The sequence below is a fragment of the Sorex fumeus genome, unplaced genomic scaffold (assembly GCF_029834395.1).
Source record: "Sorex fumeus unplaced genomic scaffold, SorFum_2.1 ptg000122l, whole genome shotgun sequence".
Lineage (NCBI taxonomy): Eukaryota > Metazoa > Chordata > Mammalia > Eulipotyphla > Soricidae > Sorex > Sorex fumeus.
Window position 1 is genome coordinate 59,998,026 of NW_026606179.1, and position 22,765 is coordinate 60,020,790.

At 55.7% G+C, this 22,765-nt stretch overlaps 1 protein-coding gene across 1 annotated transcript in view; it reads left to right on the forward strand.

Annotated features, from left to right (window-relative positions):
* Positions 1-9,958: 9,958 nt before the first annotated feature.
* Positions 9,959-22,765, forward strand: part of GAN (gigaxonin) — a 39,106-nt gene continuing 26,299 nt past the window's right edge. Inside the window, exon 1 of the mRNA XM_056135901.1 lies at positions 9,959-10,207. Coding sequence (XP_055991876.1) covers positions 10,041-10,207 — 167 coding nt within the window. The 5' untranslated portion in view covers positions 9,959-10,040. The remainder of the gene's footprint in view (positions 10,208-22,765) is intronic.

Consider the following 22,765-nt stretch of genomic DNA (forward strand, 5'->3'; position numbering starts at 1 on the left):
ACCCCAAACCCCACTTAGTCTCTGCTGGTTCTGGAACCCAGAGTCCACTGGGCCTCGGGGGGCTGAATGCCAGGCGTTAGTTTGGTTCCCACCCGACCTCACTCCCGGGTTGCCGGCCCCCATCCCGGCTCCAAGCTCCAGCACTGTCTTCCCTTCCTAGTCGAACCATCACGCGGTCTCAGCAGCAGGGGGTCTCTCCCTCGGGCTCGCCCCCCTCTCCCCTTCTCTGCTCAGCTCCCGGCCCTGATCTCACGCGGACAGAGCTGCCAACCCGCTTCTTCATCACGTGACTCCTAGTCCCTCTCCTAAGCTCGCTCCCCCGACCTTGTAAGACCGAGCTGCCTGTTCCATGTGCTGACACGTGTCTGTCTCCCGTGCTCGAATGTGAAGTCGCAGGTTACATTCAGGGTGGGGAGCTGGTACCACAGTGTGTGCTCATGCGTATAATCACAATCCCGGAATCCTGTGGTCCAGCAGGTGTGGCCCGGAGGGCCCCAGCAGTGCCACAGCATCGGGACAGCATCTCATCCTAGGGGTCTTGATGGAACCGGGAGCTGGCCCAGTAGGCTGAGCACCCCGGGGTGGGGGGGGGGCGCGTCTAGGCCTCCTGTATGCTGATGGCAGGCCCCCTCCTGCCCTCTCCAAAGGAAGAATCTGCTGTGATCATTCATGGCCGAGGTCCCCCAGAGTCCAGGACAGTGTCTGGGGACTGGCTGCACCATCACCTGAAGGGCCCCCCCAAGTCCCTCTCCGCAGAGAGTGCGGCTCTGCCTCACGGGTCCGGCCGGGCCGTCCAGTCAACGGAACCAGCATAGCTAGGTGCCGTGTGGATTTTCCTGTTCAGGGTCCCCACCCTGTTCACTGATCTCTCCATCGAAGATAGCCCCGATTCTCATCTGTGCCGAGACTTGCGAAAGTCTAGGAGGGAAGGGGGGGTGTTTTCACCTGAAGGGTTATCAGAGGGTAAAATTTTCCAAATGCAGGAGGTGGCCGAGTTGGGGGCGGAAGTTGTGTCTTTCCGAGGTTGCCAGGTGCACCGTGCTGGGTCACACGGGCTCCTGCAGGGGGGAGGAGGTGGCTTCTGCACTTGGAGGGGCACGTGGGAGGCTGCCCGAGCCGCCTGTGACCCTCTGTCTCCGGGTACAGAGTCTCAGGGCAACAGAGCCCGTGCTCGGATCAGATTCTCAGCAGAGGAACGCAGAGCCGACCCTGGGACTCCCTCCCGGGCTAGCCCCGGTCACAGGGGAGAGGGGGGTTTTGGAGGGTGTGTTCCCCTTTATCCTTTCCTGCTGCCCTGCCACAAAACAACAGCAAAGTCTTGTGTTCGAGATGCTGAACTAGTACTGGTTCGCTCAGTTAAACAGCCTCAATTCTGCAGGACCCCCAGCATTTCTCGGGAACTATCCTTTTTTTGCAGGTGAAATTGCAGTGACGCTACTGACTTTAGTTTTTGTGAAAGTGATGAAAGGGTGCAAAATAGAGTTGCATGGCAAAGTGTTTGCGACAAAGGGGATATGCGCCTTTTTCTTACTATAGGGCAGCAGACTAGCTGCTCTGCTTTATCCCATCCATCCATCCGTCATCCATCCATCATCCATCCATCCATCCATTTACCCATTCATCTGTCCATCCCTCTCATCCATCCATCCATCCATCCATCCATTCACCATTTGTCCATCCATCCACTTGTCATTCATCATTTCACCAATCCATTCATCTATTCATTTATCTATTTATTTGCCTACGCACCTATCAATCCGTCAATCCATCCATTCATCCATCTTCCCATTCATCAATCCATCTGTCCACCCATGCATCTGTCCATCCACCCATCCATCCATGCATTCATCCATTCTTCCATCCATCAACCCATCTGCCCATCCATCCATCTGCCCATCCATCCATCCATCCATCCATCCATCCATCCATCCATCCATCTGTCCATCCAGCCATCCATCCTCCCATCCATCTACTCATCCATCCATCCATCCATCCATCTGTCCATCTGTTCATCCACCCATCCTCCCATCCATCTACTCACCCATCCATCCAGCCATCCCTCCCTCCCTCCCTCCCTCCCTCCATCCATCCATCCCTCCATCTATCCATCTATTCGTTTATCCACACACTCTTCCCTCCACCTACTTTTCTCTTATTCACTTATCCACCCACACATCTAGCCTTCACCTGTCCATCCCATGAACATGTTCGAAAGCTACCATGTAGCCCAAAGAGGGGACCTGGGAGGCAGGGGAGGGGAGGGAAGGGCCTGGACCGTTTCTCCTTCAGACACAGCACAGTCACTGTGCCCCCCAGCCGAAGCCCAGGTTTGCTTTCATCTCCGTTTCTTACCAACTTTCTCTTGCCACCGAAGGCTTTAGAGAGGGGATTCCCTCTGTGGACTGTGCCACAGCACCCCACCCAAAACCCCACTTTCCGGACAGGTGTGTGTGGTGTATATGTGAGTCTAGTTTCCTGTGGGGGTGTGGGGGGCAAGATTGGAACCGGATTCCTTCTTTCTCCCTCCCCAGGCCTCACCTAGCAGCCAGCATGAGGCAGGCAGGCAGATAATAAACTCGATAAACACATGGTGACTCCCGCCTCCCCCTGCCTCGCCACGGGAGCTGCAGGCCTGTAACACGGGCTGTGGCCTCCAGATGGCTGAGCCGGAGAGGACCAGTGTCCAGATCTGCCTGAAAACAAAGTTCGCCCTCGACTCTCGACCCAGCGACTTCAGCGCTAAGGGCTTGGCGTTCGGAGAGCTCCGGACGTTGCGGCAGGTAATTAGACACCAAACCCAGAGTTTCAATAAATAGGACATATTTTGTGGAAAAAACCGCCAACCTGTTCCTCTGGAAAGGCCGCATCGTGTCAATTACAGAGCACACCTCGAAGTGGCAAAGTACAAATTACTGATGTTGAAACGCTCCATTTCCCAAGAGGGAGAGATGGCAAGCATGTACTCTGGCCGGGGGGTGCCTTGCGGCTGGTGCTCTGACGCTGGAGGGTCCCGGGCGGAAAAACGTCACGGCAGCTCGGAGGAACAGGCTCCCTTCCAGCGCACGTGGGTGCATTCGGGCCGAGCCTCTTCGGCCCATAGCAGCCGAGTGGCTGTGGGAAGCCAGGGCTCCTGGGCTGGGCTCGCTGATCTCGCCTAAGTCCCTGTTGTGTGTCCCCCTGCGTTAGCGGGACAGGTTTTACCTCTCGGATTCTTGGCTCCCATAAGCCCTAGGGGGAAGGTTGGGTGTCATCTGGGTGGTTGGTGTCGGGATTCACTGGGGCCAGGGACCGAGAGTGCCCCTCCCTGAGTAAGGATGGTGGCCAAAGTGGCAGGGGTGTAGAATTTGCAGAAGGCAGAATGGATCAGAGAAATAATAGAGCGGGTAGGATGGTTGCCTTGTACACCGCCGACTCAGGTTTGATCCCTGGCACCCCATAGGTTCCCTGAGCCCCTCCGGGAGTGATCCCTGAGCACAGCCAGGTGCGGCCCCTCCCCAAAATCAATATGAGAGGGTTGGAGAGATAGCACAGCGGGTAGGGCATTTGCCTTGCACGTGGTCAACCCGGGTTTGATTCCCAGCATCCCATATAGTCCCCCGAGCACCACCAGGAGTGATTCCTGAGTGCAGAGCCAGGCCCTGTGCATTGCCGGGTGTGACCCAAAAAGCAATAAATAAATAAAACAAAAAATAAAAATAAAAAACTAAACCTGAATCCATCACCTCATTTGTTCTGCACGAAACTGTAGCAGGAACCACTTCCTCCCAGTTTACAGTTATTCTGGCAGTGTAACTGTGTTCCCGGGGCCAGCCGCCGGGAAAGCAACAGGTCAGAGCAGCTGGCTCCAAAAGGAGATTCTAAGGCATCCCCCAGTGAGGGAAGAGGCCGGAAGGGCTGAGCACGGGTTTCACGTGTGGCAGTCAGGGCTCAGTCCGGCGAACCACACGCTCCTTCCAGCACAGCTGGGAGCCACCTCTGAGCACCCGACAGCATGGACCAAAAGCAAACCGTCGCCCTGAATAGCAGACGAGCCAAAGAGCCTTCGGCAGGGGCTGGCCAGAGAGCGTCGGAGTTCTTGCAGCCTGGGTCGGGGAAAACATATACAAACAAGTGACTTAGGTGGTGACTGAACACAGAACCAAGAGAGGAAAGGAGCCATCACCACTGGAGCGACAGGACCACGGGGAGGGCGTTTGCCTCGCACGCGGCTGACCTGGGTTTGATCCCCGGCATCCCATAGGGTTCCCTGAGCACCACCAGGAGTGATCCCTGGGTGCAGAGCCAGGAGTGAGCTCTGAGCACTGCCTGGGGGGTGGGTGGGACATTCTAAAGATTACGGAAGCAAAGTCCATGAGAACTGGGGTTCAGTGGGAACGAGCCACTGAGGGAAAGACACGGAGCTGAAAGGGGGCCAAGTCATGGCTGAGGTCCTTTCAGCAACAGCCCTGGGGACACATAAGCCACAGCCAGGAACTTCCAGAATGGCAAGGAGAGCCTCTTGGGGCTGGCGCCACAGTCCCGCGGGGAGGGCGTTTGCCCTGCACGCAGTCGACCCAGCTTTGGTTCCTGTACCCCCGTATGGTCCCCTGAGCCTGCCAGGAGTGATCCCTGAGCAGAGCCGGGAGTCAGCCCGAAGTACAGCTGGGTATGACCCCAAAATAAGCACAACAACATAGAGCTTCTCATAGCAGCAGACTGGTGGGAGGAAGGTAAAAGGGGCAGGGAACTGGGGACATTGGCAGGGGAAAGTGGACACGGGTGAAGGGATTGGTGTTGTAACATTGGATGCCTAAAACCTAATCATGAATAGCTTTGCAATTTTATGGTGATTAAAACTTTTATTTAAAAAAATAAATAAAATACACACACACACACACACACACACACACACACACACACACCCCATTCTGCTGGAGTGGGGCAGATGCCTTCCTGGTGAGCCTAGTGAGTGAGTTCTAGTCTGAGCAGAGAGACTTCCTGTGGTGGAATCAGCCTGTGCAAAGGCCCTGAGGTGGGTGTACCTGGAAGACCTATTGGAGGAAGAGCAGGGAAGCCACCTGGTGAGAGCAGGGTGAAGGAAAGGAGCAGGAACTGAGGTCTGATTAACTCAGGGGAGAAAAGCCTCCTAAGGGGGCAAGAGGAAATGCAGGAAGTGACCAGAGGCCAGTGCATTGATCTTCCGGGAGCTGACCGCTGACCACCAAGGGGCGACTGAGAAATGGGACTGTACTGGGGGATTGTCTGCAGGGTTCTCAGTAGGATTCAGGGCATGGGAAACAGGTCAAGACTGAGCTCCAACTTTTGTCCCTGGATAAAGGAACAACGATGGACCACTTTCTCTAGGAAAGACTGGGTTGATGGGGTAAGATCAAGCTGACTCTGCCCTGACGAGCGGCAGGTTTCTCTCAGCTCTCCGACAGGGTCCTGTCCTAGAGGGACTCCGAGCTGGCTGGAGATATCGGCTTGGAACTCCCGGGGAGTTGGGACAACCAGCCCTGCAGTGATCCTTAGGGACAGAAAATTCTCCGGGTTCAGAGGCATTTTTCTGAATATTGTGTAAATATACAGAATCAACTCCCAAGAGTTATAAATACTGAGATGTTCTCTGACGCAGCAATTTGGAAGAGCTTAGATTTTCGGAAAGAAAGGAGCTATATATAGATTTGGACAAATGACAGATTTAGCCAATAAAATGTTTGAAGACCGCCTTCAAATGAATCACGGGAGACTGTCTCAAGCAAACGAAAGTGTACAAAGAAACAACTTTGTGCAATGGAAACACTCTGAGGGCCAGACAGTCACATGTGTGACCTTGAACGTGACCTTTACTCAGCTCCGTTTTCTCTTCAAATGCCTCTGTTACCTGGCGTGTCTCCTCATGAACTCCCAAAAGGCCCATTCTTCACCTGCATTATTTCTTTATCAGATTTCAGCCCCTTTTCTAGAATTTTGTTTTGTTTTTCTGGGCTTAAACCTGTGATGCTCAGGGGATACTCCTGGCTCTGCACTCAAGAATCACTCCTGGCGGTGTTCGCGGGACCACAGGGGATGCCGGGGATCAACTCTCACTTGACTGTGTGCAAGGCAAGTGCCCTCCCCACTGTATTATTGCTCCGAAAAAACAAAACCCCAGGCACATTCTCTGCTGCCCACACTGCAATCTGGGACGTGTACCTCCCACCCTTGTAATTTTTCTAAATAAAACTATTTTACTACACACACACACACACACACACACACACACACACACACACACGGGGATTCTACACCAAGGACTTATTTTGTGAAACTAAAGAAAAGGCCTTCTTGGTTTCCCTTCGGATTGTGAAAATAATGCACGATCAGAGGCCCAATGAGAGTGAGGGAGGAAATCTGGAGCTGCAACTGGGTGGTTTTCCCATTGTCATCTCTGGGACGGGGCTCGCAGCGCACACCCGTGAGACTAGCGAAGGAACAGCTGTTTGGGTCTTGGAAACAAAACTTTGGAGCCCTCAGACTCCCCAGTCCCCAGAGACCCTCTTGGGGGTGTCGCTCCTCTCAACCAGAGGGGCCTCTTACAAGTCCCAGAGACAGAAACTGCCGGGATGATGTGGGGCCTCAGAATTCTGTTTCACAACTGCTGGCTTCGATATCTCTGGAATGCGGGGAAACAACAACACCGAACCACCTTCCGGTGGCCACAAACACATGCAGGGCAGCTCAGTTTGAGCAATACTGAGAAAGGCCACAGGACAGACCGGGCATGGGAGGGGAGGCTGGCCACCCCCACGATCGCCTACCCTCTACAGTATCTCTCCAGGACCATGGGTCTTGAAGGATGAATACGAGTTTTTTAGGCAGATGGACTAGAAAGATAGCGCAGATACGACACCTGCCTTGCACGTGGCCAGTCTGGGTTCGATCCCCAACATCCCCTACGGTTCCCTGAGCACCACCAGGAGTGATTCTTGAGTACAGAGCCAGGAGTGACTCTTGAGCACTACAGGTGTGACCCCAAACAAAACAAAAAGTTTTTCAGGCAGGGGCCAGAGCGATAGCACAGTGGGGAGGGCGTTTGCCTGGCATGCGGCCTTCCCAGGTTTGATCCCTGGCATCTCCTGGGTCCCCTGAGAAACACCGGGAGTAATTCCTGAGAGCAGAGCCAGGAGTAACCCCCTGAGCATCACTGGGTGTGACTTGAAAAGCAAAACCACCAAGTTTTCCAGGCAGACAGGCTCGCAGTATTGCAGGAGACGCCTGTGGGCAGCCAGCACTTTGGCTGGAAGGCTGCTGGCCCCTCTCTTAACCCACTGGCCCTGTTCCTCGGTTCCTTCTTTGTATCAAAACAAAGGGGAAGGCTCAGTCAACCAGGAAGTGCTTACTTGCCTCACCGGTTACTTCTCTCCAGCAACACCCCCCTCCTAGGCTAACTCGTTACCGAAGGGCGATTCTGTCACTGCAGGACTCGATCTTGTTTTTGAGTCTCTGACGTTTGTACACTAGATCAGCATTCCAAGCAATTCATCAGTGTCCACCAAGCACGGGCATTGTGCAGGGCACTCTACCTGTCAACGGTGTCAGTCTTGACCCCGACAACCACCCAGGTAAGATAAGACAGTTCAAAACAAAGACCACGATTCAGGAAACATTTACGAGGTGCCTGGTGTTCCGTGTTTAATCCCGCCCTTCCTCCAATAATCGGGGCGGTCCACGGGCGAGGCACTGTACTTGGCACTTTGTCCCCCGAGGTAAACATGGCTGTTGTTGCTGTTGTGGAGGTCAAAAGGTGTTGGGATTAACCCAGGGTCCTGAACACACAAGGCATGAGCTCACTTCCCCGGCACCTGGAAATCGAGACACACTGTAACATACAGGCCAGCGGGTTGCACCGGTAAATGAGCCCATGACAGTCAGTTCCCTGCCCAATCAATGTTCAAAGACTAGCAACAACTTGGAGAAAGGTGAGTGCGTGGGTCCCCAGGACACTGGGTGTAGATCATGGGCCAGATATGCTCAAGCTGCCTGTTTTTCATTTTTGTTTTTGACTTTTTGGGTCACACCCGGCGATGCTCAGTGATTACTCCTGGCGGTGCTCAGGGGACCATATGAAATGGCAGGGTTCGAACCTAGGTCAGCCGCATGCAAGGCAAATGCCCTCCCCGCTGTACTATGGCGCAGGCCCCCTCAAGCTGCTTGTTTTTCACATATTACGGCATTTTACAACACATGCAGAAACAGAGACCAACACAACAAAACCCCACACCCCTTCAATCGGCTTCAACAGTTAGAATCTTTTGGGCACTTCTGATTTGTCTACAACCCCCGTACCATTGCCCGCACCTCTCTGTTCTGTTTTGAAGCCAATGCTAGCATTTCACTCATAAATACTGAGAGAAGGAGAAGGAGATGAACCTGGCTGGACCTTCTGTTAGCCACAACTTTCTCCCCTTTTCTTCTTCCAGTGACTCTGCCAGTGTGATTACCGTCTGACTGGCTGCCAGTGACTTCAAAGCTTGTCTGGTCAAGACCCAAGGCTTTACCGAGACCTTTGAGTTGGCTGAAGACATCTATACTGATGCAGGACAAATCCCCATCCTATTTATTTTCTCTTCCAGTTTTCGGTCCTCAAAAGAGGTGCTCATTTGAAAGCTTACCGAGCACCAACCAGTATCTGTACAAAACCTTCCAAACAGTCTCCCTATGCCCTCAGCGACCTGCTGGGGGAGACTGAGGTTGTAGGGGGCTTGTTCTGCAAGGCTGAGCTGCAGTGGCTTCCTGTCAAACTGCGACCTACCTGGGCTGGGAGCCTCACTGCAGCGGGACACCTGGCCTCTCCACCCTCCACCCCTGCAGCCTTCCTTCCTGCACAGAACCAACATCCAGTTACTCAATCCAGAAAATTACCCTGGGGCCCTTCTCCTCAATTCTGTCAACTCTTTTATTGACTTATTTTTGTCATTCAGGACCACACTCAGCAGTGCTCAGAAGCTTAAGAGTCACTTGTGGGGGGTGCGGCGTGCGGCGTGCTCAGTGATCATACGGTGCAGGGGATGGAACCGGGCTTCACACGTGCAAAGCATGCGCTGGAGCCCTTTGAGCCTCTCCCCAGCCCAACTGAATCCATTTCACTTTGTTTGGCTTGAGTTTTGGTTTGGGGGCCGCATCGGGAGATGCTCAGGGGTTACTCCTGGCTCTGCGCTCCGGACTCACTCCTGGAGATGCTGGGGGAGGGGGACCCTCGGGAGTGTGGGATCCAACCCGAGTGCAAGGCCAGCGCCCTCCCTGCGGGTACCTCTCTCCGGTCCCTGCATGCCTTTTTTCCTTTCTAAGCCGTCGATCACTCTCCATCCTTCCAGCGGCGGCCAGGTGGCCTCCCCCACCCCCCCGCACCCCCACGCTCCGTCCCCTTCCCTGGGTGCGGCAGGCGCGCGCCCCCTTCCACTCTCCAGGCGGCAGCGGCGGGGCGATCGCTGCAAAACTCCTGCCGAAAACTCCGTGCAGGGTCCCCAAGCCCCGCAGGCCCCGCGACCAAGCAAGCCCCTTCCCCGCGCGCAGCGCGCCCCGCAACCCCACGCGTGTCCCGCGCCCGCGCCCAGACTCCGCAGGGGCCGCTGCTCCGCCCTCGCCAGTGCGAGGAGCAGCCGCCGCGGCCCGCGGCCCCACGCGGGCCCCGCGAGTCCCGGCTCGCCCGCGCGCCCGGCCCCGCCGCCGCCGCCGCCGCCGCCGCCGCCGCCGCCTCGACCTCCCCGGGAGCGCCCGGCCCGGCCCGGCCCGTCCGCGGCGCCCGGGCAGCGCCCGCCGGAGCCGGCCCGGGACGAGGCTTCCGATTGGCCGCCCGCGGCGACGGCGCGCCCGGAGGGGGCGGGGCGGGCGGGCGCGTCGCGGGGCGATGACGTCGCGCGCGCCCTTAAAGGCGCCGGCCCCCGGGCGCTCCGGGAGGCGCAGGCGCGTTCCGGGGCTCGCCCGCGCCGTCTCGCGTCGCGGCCGCGCCGAGCGCCGAGCGCCGAGCTGGGGCCGGGCGGGCGCGCGCCGGGCACGGGCCGTTCCGGGGCGGCCTCGCGATGGCCGAGGGCAGCGCCGTGTCGGACCCGCAGCACGCGGCGCGGCTGCTGCGCGCGCTCAGCTCCTTCCGCGAGGAGTCCCGCTTCTGCGACGCGCACCTGGTGCTGGACGGCGAGGAGATCCCGGTGCAGAAGAACATCCTGGCGGCCGCCAGCCCGTACATCAGGTGAGGAGCGCCGGGCCGGGCCGGGCCGGGCGTGGTCCCGGTCCCGGTCCCGCTCCCGGAGCCGTCGTCGCCCCGCCCCGCCCCGCCCCGCCCCGCGCGCGCCCCCCGGCCCCGAGCCCGCGCGGGTCGAGCCCCGGACGCGCGCGGGCCCCGCACCCGCCCCGAGCCGGCCCGGCCCGGCCCGACCCGGCCCGCGGATCCCGGCCCGAGCTGGCCTCCCGCGGGACTCGCGGGTCGAGCCCCCCAACCGACGGGGACCCCCCCCCCAGCCCCGCCCCGGCGCGCCCGGCGGGGTGGGAACGCGGCCGCACGCACACAGGTTCCAGGAACGCCGGGGCGAGTTCTTGCAGAATCCTGCCCATCCCGGCCGGCCCGGGAGGAGCTCCCTCCCTCCCGGACTTGAAGCCTCCTGGAAGGCGCCTCACAACTTGGGCAGAGCAACGCCGAACCCGACCTGCCCGGCCCCGCTAACCCGGGGGTTAATCCGAGTTGGAGACGACCTTAAGTGCTTGAGCAAAGTGGATCAGCTCTGGCAGGCTTCGCTCAGAGCAACTTTCTTACCAGTGGGGCTTGCTCTTTTTTTTTTTTTTTGGGGGGGGGGGGGGAACCATCAGATACGCTGAAAGCTGAAGAAAGCGCCCCGTAAGCTGGTTAAATATAGCCGTATAGTGGAGGATGGCATGGGGTGGACAGTGCCAGAGGAAGCCAAGAGCCTCCTGCTTCCAGCAGAACCCTGCACGCAGACTTTGCACCTGGTGACGTGGATGCCAGGGCATGCGGCTCAAGTGCTAAACTTCTGACTCCTTCTCAGGGCGTGTCCCCCCACCCCACCCCCCTCCAGCCCAAGGCGGGCTGCGGGAGAGTTTGTGGGTTCCAGAATGTGGGCCTGACCCACAGCTCCCTGGTTGGCAGGTCCGAGCTCTGAGCGATCGATAGCAGATCGGAATCTGCAAGCCACACTCGTCCCTGCTTGGATGCCTGCTTGAGGAAGTGGCTTGGGGAAATGGGCTGGATGCATCATGATTGTGGGAATTTCCAGGGCATCTTGCCCCTTTCTTAGCACTGGACCTTCACTGGTGACCCTGAGCTTTGGGAAGCAGCATCCTTACCTACATACACCTCCCCCCGCCCCCCCAAAGCTCAGTGAGGCCAGGGATTTTTCTCTGTTGCTTATGGTTGAGAGGTGGCCGCCTTCCTCTCCACCACCACAGATGAGACCTCAGAGCTTCGCTCCATCCCCGTTCCATGTCAGACCCTGAGTTATTATCACTCCAGCTTCTGCTCCTCTTAGCTGGGTGCTGTTGGTTGCTCATCTCGTCTGTCTGGTACATGATGGCTGCCGTGTGCCTCTGTCTCCTAATTCGTCGCACTGTCTTCTAAAGAGGGGAGGGATGGTGCTTTGCTGCCCGCGGTCGCTCCTGCAGTGTAGGCAGGAAAAGTGGGGGCGCCGCTGGCCCCACGTAGCTCCTGGTAAGACTGTTCACTAATGGGAAACGTTACTGATTTGTAATAGTAGTAATTTCATTGTGAAACAGGCTCATAGTAGCAGAGCCTGAAGGGATGTTTGTTCGGACCCTCTGGTCCGATCCTGTGACTTTCTGAATGAAGGAAAAGAAAAACTGGGCCGCAGTGGGCCTGTGTGAGATAAGCCCTGGCTGGGACTTTGTGGTTAAACTTGAATCGAGTTAATGATGCTGAATCGCCTAATCTCTGGGGTGGGGTGGGGTGTGTCAGGGCTAGGACCCAGGCTCCACGCATGGACGGCAGAGCAAGGCGGGTGCTGTACTGCCAAGTGAGCCATTTACAGAATGTTCCAGCTTTGTCTTCGTATATGGTAGGTTCAGTTCTGATCAGCCCCATCCTAGTGACGATGTGATTATCTCTCTTACCTTCGTGATGTTAGAGTTTAGTCTTGGCTACTTTAAATGAGCTCAGCCTATACCTATGGGGGGAGGGGGGAATCACAAACCCCTCCCTTTTCTTTTGGTGGGAGGAGGGGCCACAGCTTTTGGTGTTCTGGACTCTGTGTTCAGGGATCCTGGTAGGATTTGGGGGACCAAACCTGGCTTGGCCACGTGGAAGGCAAGTTCCTTGCCCCCTGTGCTGTCTCTGAGGCTCCAAGCCTGGACAGCTGTGAGCGGCTCCTGTAATTTATCCACCCCTGGATGCCAGTGGGAAAGTTTTGGAGCGTCAGTTGTCTGCCTTGGTGTGATCTCTGTGTCTCAGCTCTGCCACTGCCGGCATCACAGCTCGAGCATCACGGACTTGTAGGCCCTGGGAAATATCAAAACTTAGATTTCCAACTTTGGATTCCGCTGAATGCCGATCCGTTCTGCACCCACTAAAACCCCCCAAGTGAAGCTCTCTGCAGGTCAGCACCATCTACAGGATCTCCTTTCCATGTTCATTTCAATGTCCAGTGGCTGGCGCATGTTTCCTTGACACCTTGCTCCTGAGGTCTGTATGTGTTTCAGTGGTTAATTGCTTCAAGTTCATTTTACTGTTGAAGTGGTAGAATGTTACTGAGTTTCTTTTAAAATTATCAACCTCCAAAACCACTTCAGAGTCACTTGACTAATTTGTTACAAAGGAGCTGGCAGAAGTTTTGATAGTGGAACTGGTTTTTACAATGTATCTTTTTGTTTGAATTTAGAGACTTTGAAACAAAATGAATTTGGGTGATACTGCCCTCTAGGGGGCGCTTTTTTGTTTGTTCACTTAAAGATTTTCAGTGGGGGGTGGGGGTGGGTTGAGAAGTTGGGGGAGGGGGGCATAATTTTGTTTTTTTCCCCCCCCTGAAAAGCAGGTGGTAGGCCATGTCAGTAGGGGAACTTCTCTTCTAGAATTGACCTTTAGCTTTCCATTTCGAAGCTTAAGCATCTAGACCTGTGATGTCATTAATACATGGATTTGGTGTTCAAACTTTGGAGCTCCATCAGTATGCTTAGATCACCTAGGTGTGTAACCTGGACGTATTAACTGCTTTTGAGAAGTGGCAAATTGTGTGTGTCCTCAGCAGAGGGGACCAACTCTGCCACACCAGAAGTGAAAGCCACTCACGGGCATACTTGAGCTAAACATGGCAAAGTCTGTTAGCCCAACGGACTGTTTTAAATGTCCAGTCCTTTTTTCATTGGTTCAGTATCTGTTTCTTCCCCTCTCGGTGGTCTTTCTTGGTTTTGTGTGGGGGCCACACCCAGCGATGCTCAGAGTGTACTCCTGGCACTGCACTCAGGGATCGCTCTTGGTGGGCCCAGGGGAACCACAGGGGATGTGGGGACTGAACCTAGGTCAGTGTCGGTCTCATGCAAGGCAAACCCCCTCCCCGCTGTGCTATTGCTCCGGAGAGGGTCATCACAGTGATGCTGTGATAGACAGTCTGTCCTGCAGTGGGAAGGCAGGAAGCTGCACACCCTCACGGCAGCCTGAGGAATGGGGGTGCAGCCCGCAAGCGTTGCTCCCCTTCGGGTGCAGCTGCTCCAGCAGGACATGGGCGCTGCTGTGCCCGGCACGGGCTGCCCCGCCCTCCTCTGCGTCCCTCGAGGACATTTTTCCCGGGCGTGGATGGGAAACTCAATTTCAGTCTCGCCCAGGGCCAGAAAGTGGTGAAATGGAGTTCATCAGTCTGACAGCCCTCTTCCTCCGGGAAAGGTTCCCCGAGGCCAACGGGGCCTGTTCCTTTCCGAATTGGCTCCTGCCCGCTTGCTGTGCGCCTCCATGGGGATGCAGAGCCCCTTTCTCCATGAGCTCGAGTCTGGGGCGCCCGGCCCGTGTGTCAAGGGCTTGGAAGCAGATCGTGGTCTGGTCCGCAGAGCCTGCCGAGGTCCGGGACAGCGTTCCACACCTGGCTGTCCTGGTGAGAATTTGGTTTCTGGAGGTGAACTGTTGGATCTTTCGTTGGTTAGCTCTTGACCTGGATGGAGGCTGATGGGAAGTAATGTCTCAAATTGGGGGGCGGGGGGGCTCTGAAAAGTTGGCCAACTTAAAAAAATGGTCACTTTTTTCTCTTTATTTAGATTTTGGGCTACATTTATTGGTGCTCAGGGATTCCTCCTCACTCTGAACTCAGGGATAGTTCCTGGTGGACTTGGGGACCATATGGGTTGTGGCAGTTGCAAAGCAAACATCTTACTCTCTGCCCTTTCACTCCACCCCTTCCTTTTTCTTTTTAAGGGAAAGGAAGTTGATCCCCTAGGGGTGGGGTGGAGACGGGCAAGACCCATCCTCATGCCACTTTTCCGGGGTTAGCTTCCCCTTCTTGGGAGGGAGCTTCTCTGGCTTCACACTCTGCAGAGCCCCTTCCTGCCTGGAGAGACCAGCGCTGTGCCTGGCTTGCTTTGCGTGTCTTTGCTGTGGAGGGGAGTCTGTAGCGGCTCTTGCCGCTCTCCTGGAACCCCTAAAGTTTTGTTATGCTTGACAGTAATGCATCCCCTAGGCCCCACCACGCCGTAGTTCCAGAGTATTCTGCTGTGGAGTGTAAACACAACTTCAGAGTTGTTCTGTAACAAGCCTTTATTTTATGCCGTCGACCTGGAAGTGTTCCAAGGCTAATTATTGATGAGCCTGTTGTGCCATTTAAGTCTCAGATTTGACTCATAAGTGATGCCGTTGAAACTACTTAGGGAGACTAATGTGATCTTTGTCGGAGGTCCAGACTTCATGGCAGGAGAAACGGCCGTCGTCCTCTGAGTAGCTGGTGTCCTTGGGCCCCGCCAGCCGCCGGCGCTGTCTGCCATGTGCACGCAGGCGTTGGTCCTGGTACGTCCCTTCTCCTGGGCTCTGAGTTCGTAGTCAGCCCTGGTAGTGCCCCCGGTGATTGTTCTAGGGGTCTGGAATAGCGATTGTCGCCTGCTAAGCACTAGTGCCATAGTGCTCAAGGATCCAGCCAGCCTGAAGCTCTAGCTTCTGAGTGGCTCACTGAATCCTGAGCCTTCTAGAAAGTTCCCTGACTCTGCTGCCTCTTGTGCTCTGGTGAGGATGGGAAATGAGTCAGGCTTGGGTGTCTCTTCAGGGATCTAGGCTGGTTGTTTGTGGGTTTTGTTTTTTTTCCATTTCTTCAGTAAAATGTTTATTTCTCGGTGCCCTCGACACCCACCAGATGGCAGGGTCAGGGATGGGATGGAACCCCACACCCTCCTCTCCCCTCTCAGCTCCCCAGAAGGGCAGGGAGGGGCGAGGGGAGGGATTCAAGCTGCTGTGGGGCAGAGGGTGGGCCAGGCCAAAGCAGAAGATGAAGGAGGCCCTCAGACTGGGCAGCACTGGGCGCCCAGGAGAAAACCCCCAGGTTGGCGCAAACACCCCATTAGGAAGAGTGAGCGCCTGTGGCTTTCGTGGGCACTGATGCTCCAGGTTCCTGCAGGGTGTGAACCAAACATCCCCCCAGTGTGCAGGGACCTTCGAGGGTCCCTCGGGGACTAGAGGCTCCAGGAGAGCTTATGTGGCACTGAGGCAGGGGCAGCTCACAGCTCGGGATCTCAGCCCGGGGCCCCTCCCCCCACCCCCATCTACAACTTTATTATGTTGGGGGTAGCAGCCCCCTCACAGCCTCCATGAGGGGCTCTGGAATCAGAAAGGGGGCTGGGGAGAAAGCGCCAGGAGCTTGTGTTCATGCCTCACATGCTGGCAGCTCACCCTGGAGCCCGGGCACTGCCTGGCTCCCTGAGCACTGTAGGGAGTGAGCCCTGAGCACTGAACCAGGAGTGACCCCTGAGCATTCAAGAGGAAAGGGATAAACTTTCTCCTTTAAACTCCCCACTCGGACCTTTGACTGTCACATCGTAACATCCTCAACAGCATACAGTGAACTTCACAGGAAGGCTTGGTCAGAGTTTTTACCATCTTCTTAAGCAGTTGCAACTGTTTCATTAGGTTCTGTTCAGGTTGGTCATGTGGAGTTTTCGAAAGTGACAGAAAAGTCGCTCAGTTTTAGAACACCAGAGAAGTGTTTCGTGTGGGGTGTGCGCTTCTGTCCCCTATCCCAGACAGCGCCCGTGAGTGGCCGAGGGTGGAGAGGGTCTCGGAAGGGTGAGCTGGTGAAACAAGCTAGTGACCGGAACAGGAAGTGTTGGCCATTGAGGCTTTTCCAGAGGATTCTTTCCTTGACTGATGGTGATGTTTACAAAGCAAAACCTAGCCCTGATGGATCTGTCTCGGGGTCAGTCTCAGCCTCACACTTGAGCCCTGTGACCCCTTCCCTTGGGGGACCCAGTCAGGGTCCGTAGCTGTGGAATGTGCGTCTGGACCGAATGAGGAATGAGGGTCATCCCTAGCCCTGTCCACCTCTTCTGATACTTTGTATTTTCCGCTGCAAATTTTCATCAGTGTTCTTTTTTGGTTTTCGATTTTGGGGCCACACCTGGCAGTGTTCAGGGGTTACTCCTGGCTCCTCGCTCAGGACTCGCTTCTGGCTGAGTGCAAGGCAAGCGCCCTCCCGCTGCTGCCTCTCTGGGGTTCTTCGGGTAAGGGTTTTGTTCTGCTGCTTGGTTTCTGTCCGGCAGGCAGTCACGTCGTGGTGCTTCTGACAGTGTTGTGGTCACCCGCAGGCGGAGCCCGGCTCCTGCCGAGGGCTCTCTCCAGCCCTGAGAGGCTCGATCCTGACAGATGCAACGAAGCGCTTCCTCTGGCATCTCAGGAGGATTTAGATTGGCCAAGATGGGCTGGCGTCCAGATTGCAAAAGCACCTTCTGTGTTGATTGGGGCGTTACTCAGTCCTTCTCATGGGAACAGCAAAGTGGGGCCTGACACCCAGTGGAACCCACATAGAAAACGGGACCGATCAGAGGCTGTGACTGTCACAGGGACCTTCAGAAGGATCCAGGTGGTCAGTGTGTGGACTCAGGCTCTGATGTCGGTGAAGAACTCGGAAGGTCCGGGTTAAGGTGTGTGTGAGAGAGGGAGGTCCGAGCCCTGGGAGGCTGCGGCTGTGTCTTTGAGTCTCAGTATCCCCCTGGATCACACTCCCAGCAGGGAGGAAATGAGGGTCAGGCGGTACTCAGGAGGGCCCAGGTGTCCATCCCAGTGCCCGCCACAGCTCAGAAGAGCCAAGTCTTCCTCCTGACCACTTGCTCCCAGAGTGACAGAACTATGTCTGCTGCCACCCCCTATCTTTGAGATTGTTACAATATTTCCTCTGTTCAGAGATAGTAGAAAAAGAAGCTACTTGGGGCGAATCTTGGCGAAACATTTGTTAGAGCAAACTGCCTTCAAGTAGTGAAAGTCTGAGAGGCAAAATGCACGTAAATGGAAGATGAGAAAGCAGGTTAAAAGCAGACTGTGAACAACGGAATGCCAATAAAAGTCGTCGCTTTTCCATTTTGGAGTTGGTGTGCTTAATGGATCTAGAATCTTAATCTAGAGTGCTTTTCTCTTCTTTTCTTTTGTTTTTGATCAGAGGTATTTTGCAAGTTTCCCCTACTAGTATGGCTCCACTTTTTGTTTTGTGCTTGTTTGGGGGCCACCGTGATGGTGCTCAGGGCTTACTCCTGGCTCTGTGCTCAGGGTCACTCCGGGTGGGGCTTAGGGGATCGTCTGGGGTGCTTAGGATCCAACTGGCTATATTAACCCTCACCCATTTTTAGGAGTAAATTGGGGGCAGAGAGGGGCCAGTCCCCGCTGTGCTTGGGGACCCGTGGTGCCAGTGAGCACCCCCAGGGCAGCAGTATGCAAGCACGTGCTCAGTTTAGGAGCGTTTGAAAAGACGATTTTTGGTGGTGGTAGGTGAGGGGGTGGGTGGGGGTGGGGTCACACCTGGCAGTGCTCGGGGTCACTCCTGGTGGGGCTCAGGAACCCTCTGGGGTGCTGAGGCTTGAACCCGGGTCAGCTGCTTTGTACCAGGCAAGCACTCTGCCCGCCGTACCATTTTCACGGTCTCTAACATCCCCATGAGTTTTGGCGGAAGCTCACCCTGGGGTGTGAGGTTGTGTGGGGCAATTCTCGGAAAGAGGGTCTCTGTGGGGCGTGGGCACTGTGCTTTCCTCTCCCTCCCCGTGGCTAGCAGAGGGGACCGTCCCTGCCGAGTGCTGGCCGAGGAGGGCTTCCTACTGACTGCACTTGGCCTGTTTGCTTGTTTTCCTGCCTTTCCCTGAAGAGCTACCGCCTGGTGTGGACAAAGCTACAAGCTCTGCCCCCTGCCCACGAGGGTCACCTGTCCCTGGGGCTGGCAGGAGGGTCCATCCCCTGCCTGCAAGGGACGCCTGTCCCCGTGGTTGGCGGGAGGGATACGGCCCCATTAGTAGCACCTCCTGTGATGGTGCATGTGCGTTGAGGGTGTCCGAGGGCTGTGATAACCAGCATCCATCTCTGCTCCGGCCACTCTCACTCATGGGCCACTGTCCCCCCAAGGCCCCTTACAGAATCAGTGCTGCCCCACAAAGACGCACACAGACACCGTTTTTAAAGGGGCTGGACAGCGACTAAGGAGCTTGCCTCACACCTGGCCAACCTGAGTTCAATCCCAGGCACCCCGTATGGTTCCCCCAGGCCTGCCAGGAGTGACTACTGAGCACCATCAGGTGTGGCCCCCAACAAAGCAGAAATCAGTGTTGGCTGTCCGGGCCCTGTAGGCTGGGCTGGTGTATGGCCGGGGCTCCCAAGGGACACTGGATAAGAGCAGCACAGGGGCGCCAGACTGTGTATACCCCCCGCAGTCGCGGCTGCCACCGAACGTGGACGCCCGAGTCCCTCAGCCAGCTGGAAACCATAGAAAACAACAATTCAGGTGGGGGTGGGTGTTGTTTTTGGGCCGTACCCGACTGTGCTCAGGGATCACTCCTGGCAGTACTTGGAGAGCCTTTAGGTGCTGGAGATCGAACCCAGGTTGGCCACATGCAAAACCGGCACCTTCCCCGCCGCACTAATTGCTCTGGCCCCCAATTCAGATGTTATTTTTGAACGTCATTTAACTTTGCGTCCCTGATTCTTGAGCGTTGACGAAGATCAGAACTCCGGATTCTATCTCTCATTTGAGTGAATCGTGATATTCCAAGCATAGTTCTTTCGATTCCTCTTTGAGAGACCCGAATAGCGTTCTCATCCTGTTTTCGTAGGGTCCAGGTCTCTGAGGCATATGTTAATGCAGGAAGAACTGTGGAATCGAAGAGATGTGCTCATAGCTGGAGGTTCTTCATCCTCTTAGCTATTTCTTCGACGTTCTTGAAGGCGTTCCAAGCTGCTCTCTTCCTCCTGCGCAGCTCGGGTGCCAGGTCATTGGTCATGTTGACTTCTCGACCTAGGTACACATAGCTGTTGCATTCGGAGATGGTCATTCCATTGAGAGCGAATGGAGAGTCAGGAACGAGGCTGTTTCTCATGAACATTGTCTTCGTAAGATTCAGCTGTAGTCCGACCTTTCCTCATTCACGGTCAAAGTCGGCCAGCATTTGTGCTGCTTGGCTGATGTTTGGTGTTATTAAAAACAATGTCATCAGCAAAACGGAGGTGATGTAGTTGCCGACCATCTATCTTCACTCCCATTCCTTCCCATTCCAGTCGTCTCATGATGTTCTCGAGGGTGGCACTGAAGAGTTTCGGTGAAATGGTATCACCCTGCCGCACCCCTCTCTTGACATCAACGATCACTTCTTTGTAGAATGGTGAGATCCTGGTAGTGAATCCGCAATACAGCTCACGGAGAATCCTGATATATTGGGCTTGAATGCCCTGATTGGCTAGGGCTTCAATGACCGCTTCCGTCTCAACAGAATCAAAGGCCTTCTTTAAATCAATGAACGTTAAACAGAGCGGCATCTGGAACTCCCGAGAAACTTCAATGAGCTTGGTTATCGTGTGGATATGGTCGATGGTGCTGAATCCTTTGCAGAACCCAGCTTGCTCGCATGGTTGTCCTTCATCTAGTGTTCTGCCAATCCTATTTAGGATGACTCGAGTGAACAGCTTGTAGATGACAGACAATAGGCAGATCGGGCGATAGTTGCCAATGTTGTGGATGTCTCCCTTCTTGAACAGTAGTACGGTCCTGCTGGTTTTCCATTGGGACGGAACCTTGCATTCAGACAGGTAGTGTGTGAAGAGCCGAGGCAGTGTATTGATGAGTACTGATGGTAAGTTCTTCAGGTATTCAGGTCTGATCTTGTCTGGGCCAGGTGCTCTTTATTTCTTTACCGACGAGATGGCATGTTAGATTTCGGAAGGGAGAACATTGGGAACGACATATCCATCATGCAGAATGTGGTATGTGGGCAAGTGGATGTGGCTATTAAAGAGATCTGAGTAGAAGTCATGAACAATCTTCTCATTTGCCAAGACATCAAAAATCAGATGGGCTGGACATGTAATGAGGTTTACAGACAACCGTTGGACTAGAGCCATTACTGATTGGATTCCGCGGGACATCAAAAGATCACGTGGACGCCCACCTACAAGATGGTCAGACTTCTTCGTCAAGACCCTAAATGATCGGTTTGAGGCTCTGCATGTTCCTAGAATGAACAGATACCATTGGGCTACGCTAGCACGCAACCGGGATGAATGGAGACGTTACTGGCACCCGCTCGAATAAATCGATGAATAACGGGGATTAAGTGATTTAACTTTGCAACCTATATTCTAGGCTTACATGGGAATATGCAGTTTTGAGGAACCGGGAAACAATAGGTTTGTTTTGTTTTACTTGAGTGGACACGTCTGAAGGTCTGTCCTAAAGGTCTCTTTAATGAACTTGTGTGATCATTCACTGCTCCAGCGGTCACCCTGATTAATCACTTACCCAAAGAGCTTTCTGCACGGAGGAAGCAGATTCTCGGGCTCGATCTCCAGCACGTTTCCGGCATTAGGGGTTGGCCCGGTCCTGCTGCGCGCAGAGGCCAGATGGGAGAGAAACACGCGGCAGGTGGACGTGTCCCAGCTGGGTGATGGACACCGGACTCCGGGGTCCACTCACGAGCTCAGGAGGAGAACAAGGAGTTGGGGAGCGGGGGACAGGTTCTGTGATGGGGCCACGGGCCAGATGGCAGCGGCAGTGGAGGACGGGCGGGGCTGTGGCCAGCTCCGTGCGTTCAGCCTTACCCTGCTCCCAAGTAGCCTTGAGGTTCTGACTTTCTGGACTCTGAGGAGCTACTGGGGGGTGAGGATGGGAAAGGGCCCCTCCGGATCTTCCTGCTGGGGCTGAGACATTCGGTTTCATTGCAAGACTTAGGGCTCAGCCGATGGGCTTTAAGACACAGGTGGGGTTTAAACAGGAAGGTGGGGGGGGTGGGAGGAGGGCTTGTAGGGGGGTGTGGCGTGGAGAGTCAGTGGTGCTAAGGGACCGCTCCTGGCTCCTGGTGGTGGTCGGGGTCCCAGGCCTCAAGGCCGGAGAGATGATACAGCAGGGAAGGCTAGTACTGCTCCCAACCCAGTTTAGGCCCGGACATCATGTTTGGCCCCCTAGCTAGAAGTGAGCCCTGAGCACAAAGTCGGGAGTAAGCCCTGAGCACAGAGCAAGGAGTGAGCCCTGAGCACAGAGCTAGGAGTGAGCCCTGAGCACAGAGCTAGGAGTAAACCCTGAACACAGAGCCAGGAGTCAGCCCTGAGCCCAGTCAGGAGTGCGCCCTGAGCACAGAGCCGGGGGTCACCCTGGGCACTGAGCCAGGAGTCACCCAGAGCACTGCTGGGTGTGGCCTTCTGAGCCCCAGGTCTCTCACATGCGGAGCACGTGCTCCAGTCCCTTGTTCCTGTCTTTGTCTTTCTGGACATTTCCCTCTTTGCAAAGACAAACCCTCCTTCCCCTACTGGAGACGGTCCCAATGTCCGTCCCATGTGAACATTTTCCCACTTCTACCTGCCAGTCCCGCCGTGGCCAGGCCTGTACCAAACCCTCGGCCTCGCCCGCGGAAGCAGCCGCGCTGTTCCTCCAGGAAGCCACTGCAGAGGTGAGCCGAGGGGCGTGCAGCCAGATTCCGAGCAGGGAGTCGCAGAGTGAGCTTGGGGGCTCTGCGTACTCGCTCGAAGATGGGGCGTCTTGTCCCAGCTGTGGGCTGCCAGGCCGAGTGCGCCGGGACAAAGCCTCCACCTTCCCAAGTTGGGTGAAAGGGAGCCTTTGATTCGGTGCCTCTGGGGTGGCACAGGCTGCGCGACCAAGGCCACGTCCGCTGCCAAGAAGCCTGGGAGAAGGGCCGGGGCGACTCTTTATTAGAAAGTTGCTCCGGTGAGAAGACAAGGACACCACGGGGAAGCGTTTGTTCCCTTGACAGCGTTCTGGACGGCATCCCCAGCTCCCGACTGCCGGGCTCGGCACCGCACATGACAAATGAAGGTGCCAGAAGCAAAAAGGAGGTTCCGAGGATGTAAGGCTGCAGTTTATCCCGGAGCTGGGCTCTGGGTTGCTACAGGGGTCGGCGGGGCCGGGGGGCTGTGGTTGCTCTGCTATTTCTCCCAGATCTGCCGTCTCCTTTTTTTCCCCCCCTTTTTGGGTCACACTCAGCAATGCTCAGGGGTTACTCCTGGCTCTGCACCAGGAATCACTCCTGGCAGTGTTCAGGGGACTATGTGGGAGGCTGGGAATCGAACTCGGGTTGACCACATGCAAGGCAAACGCCCTACCTGCTGTGCTATTGCTTCAGC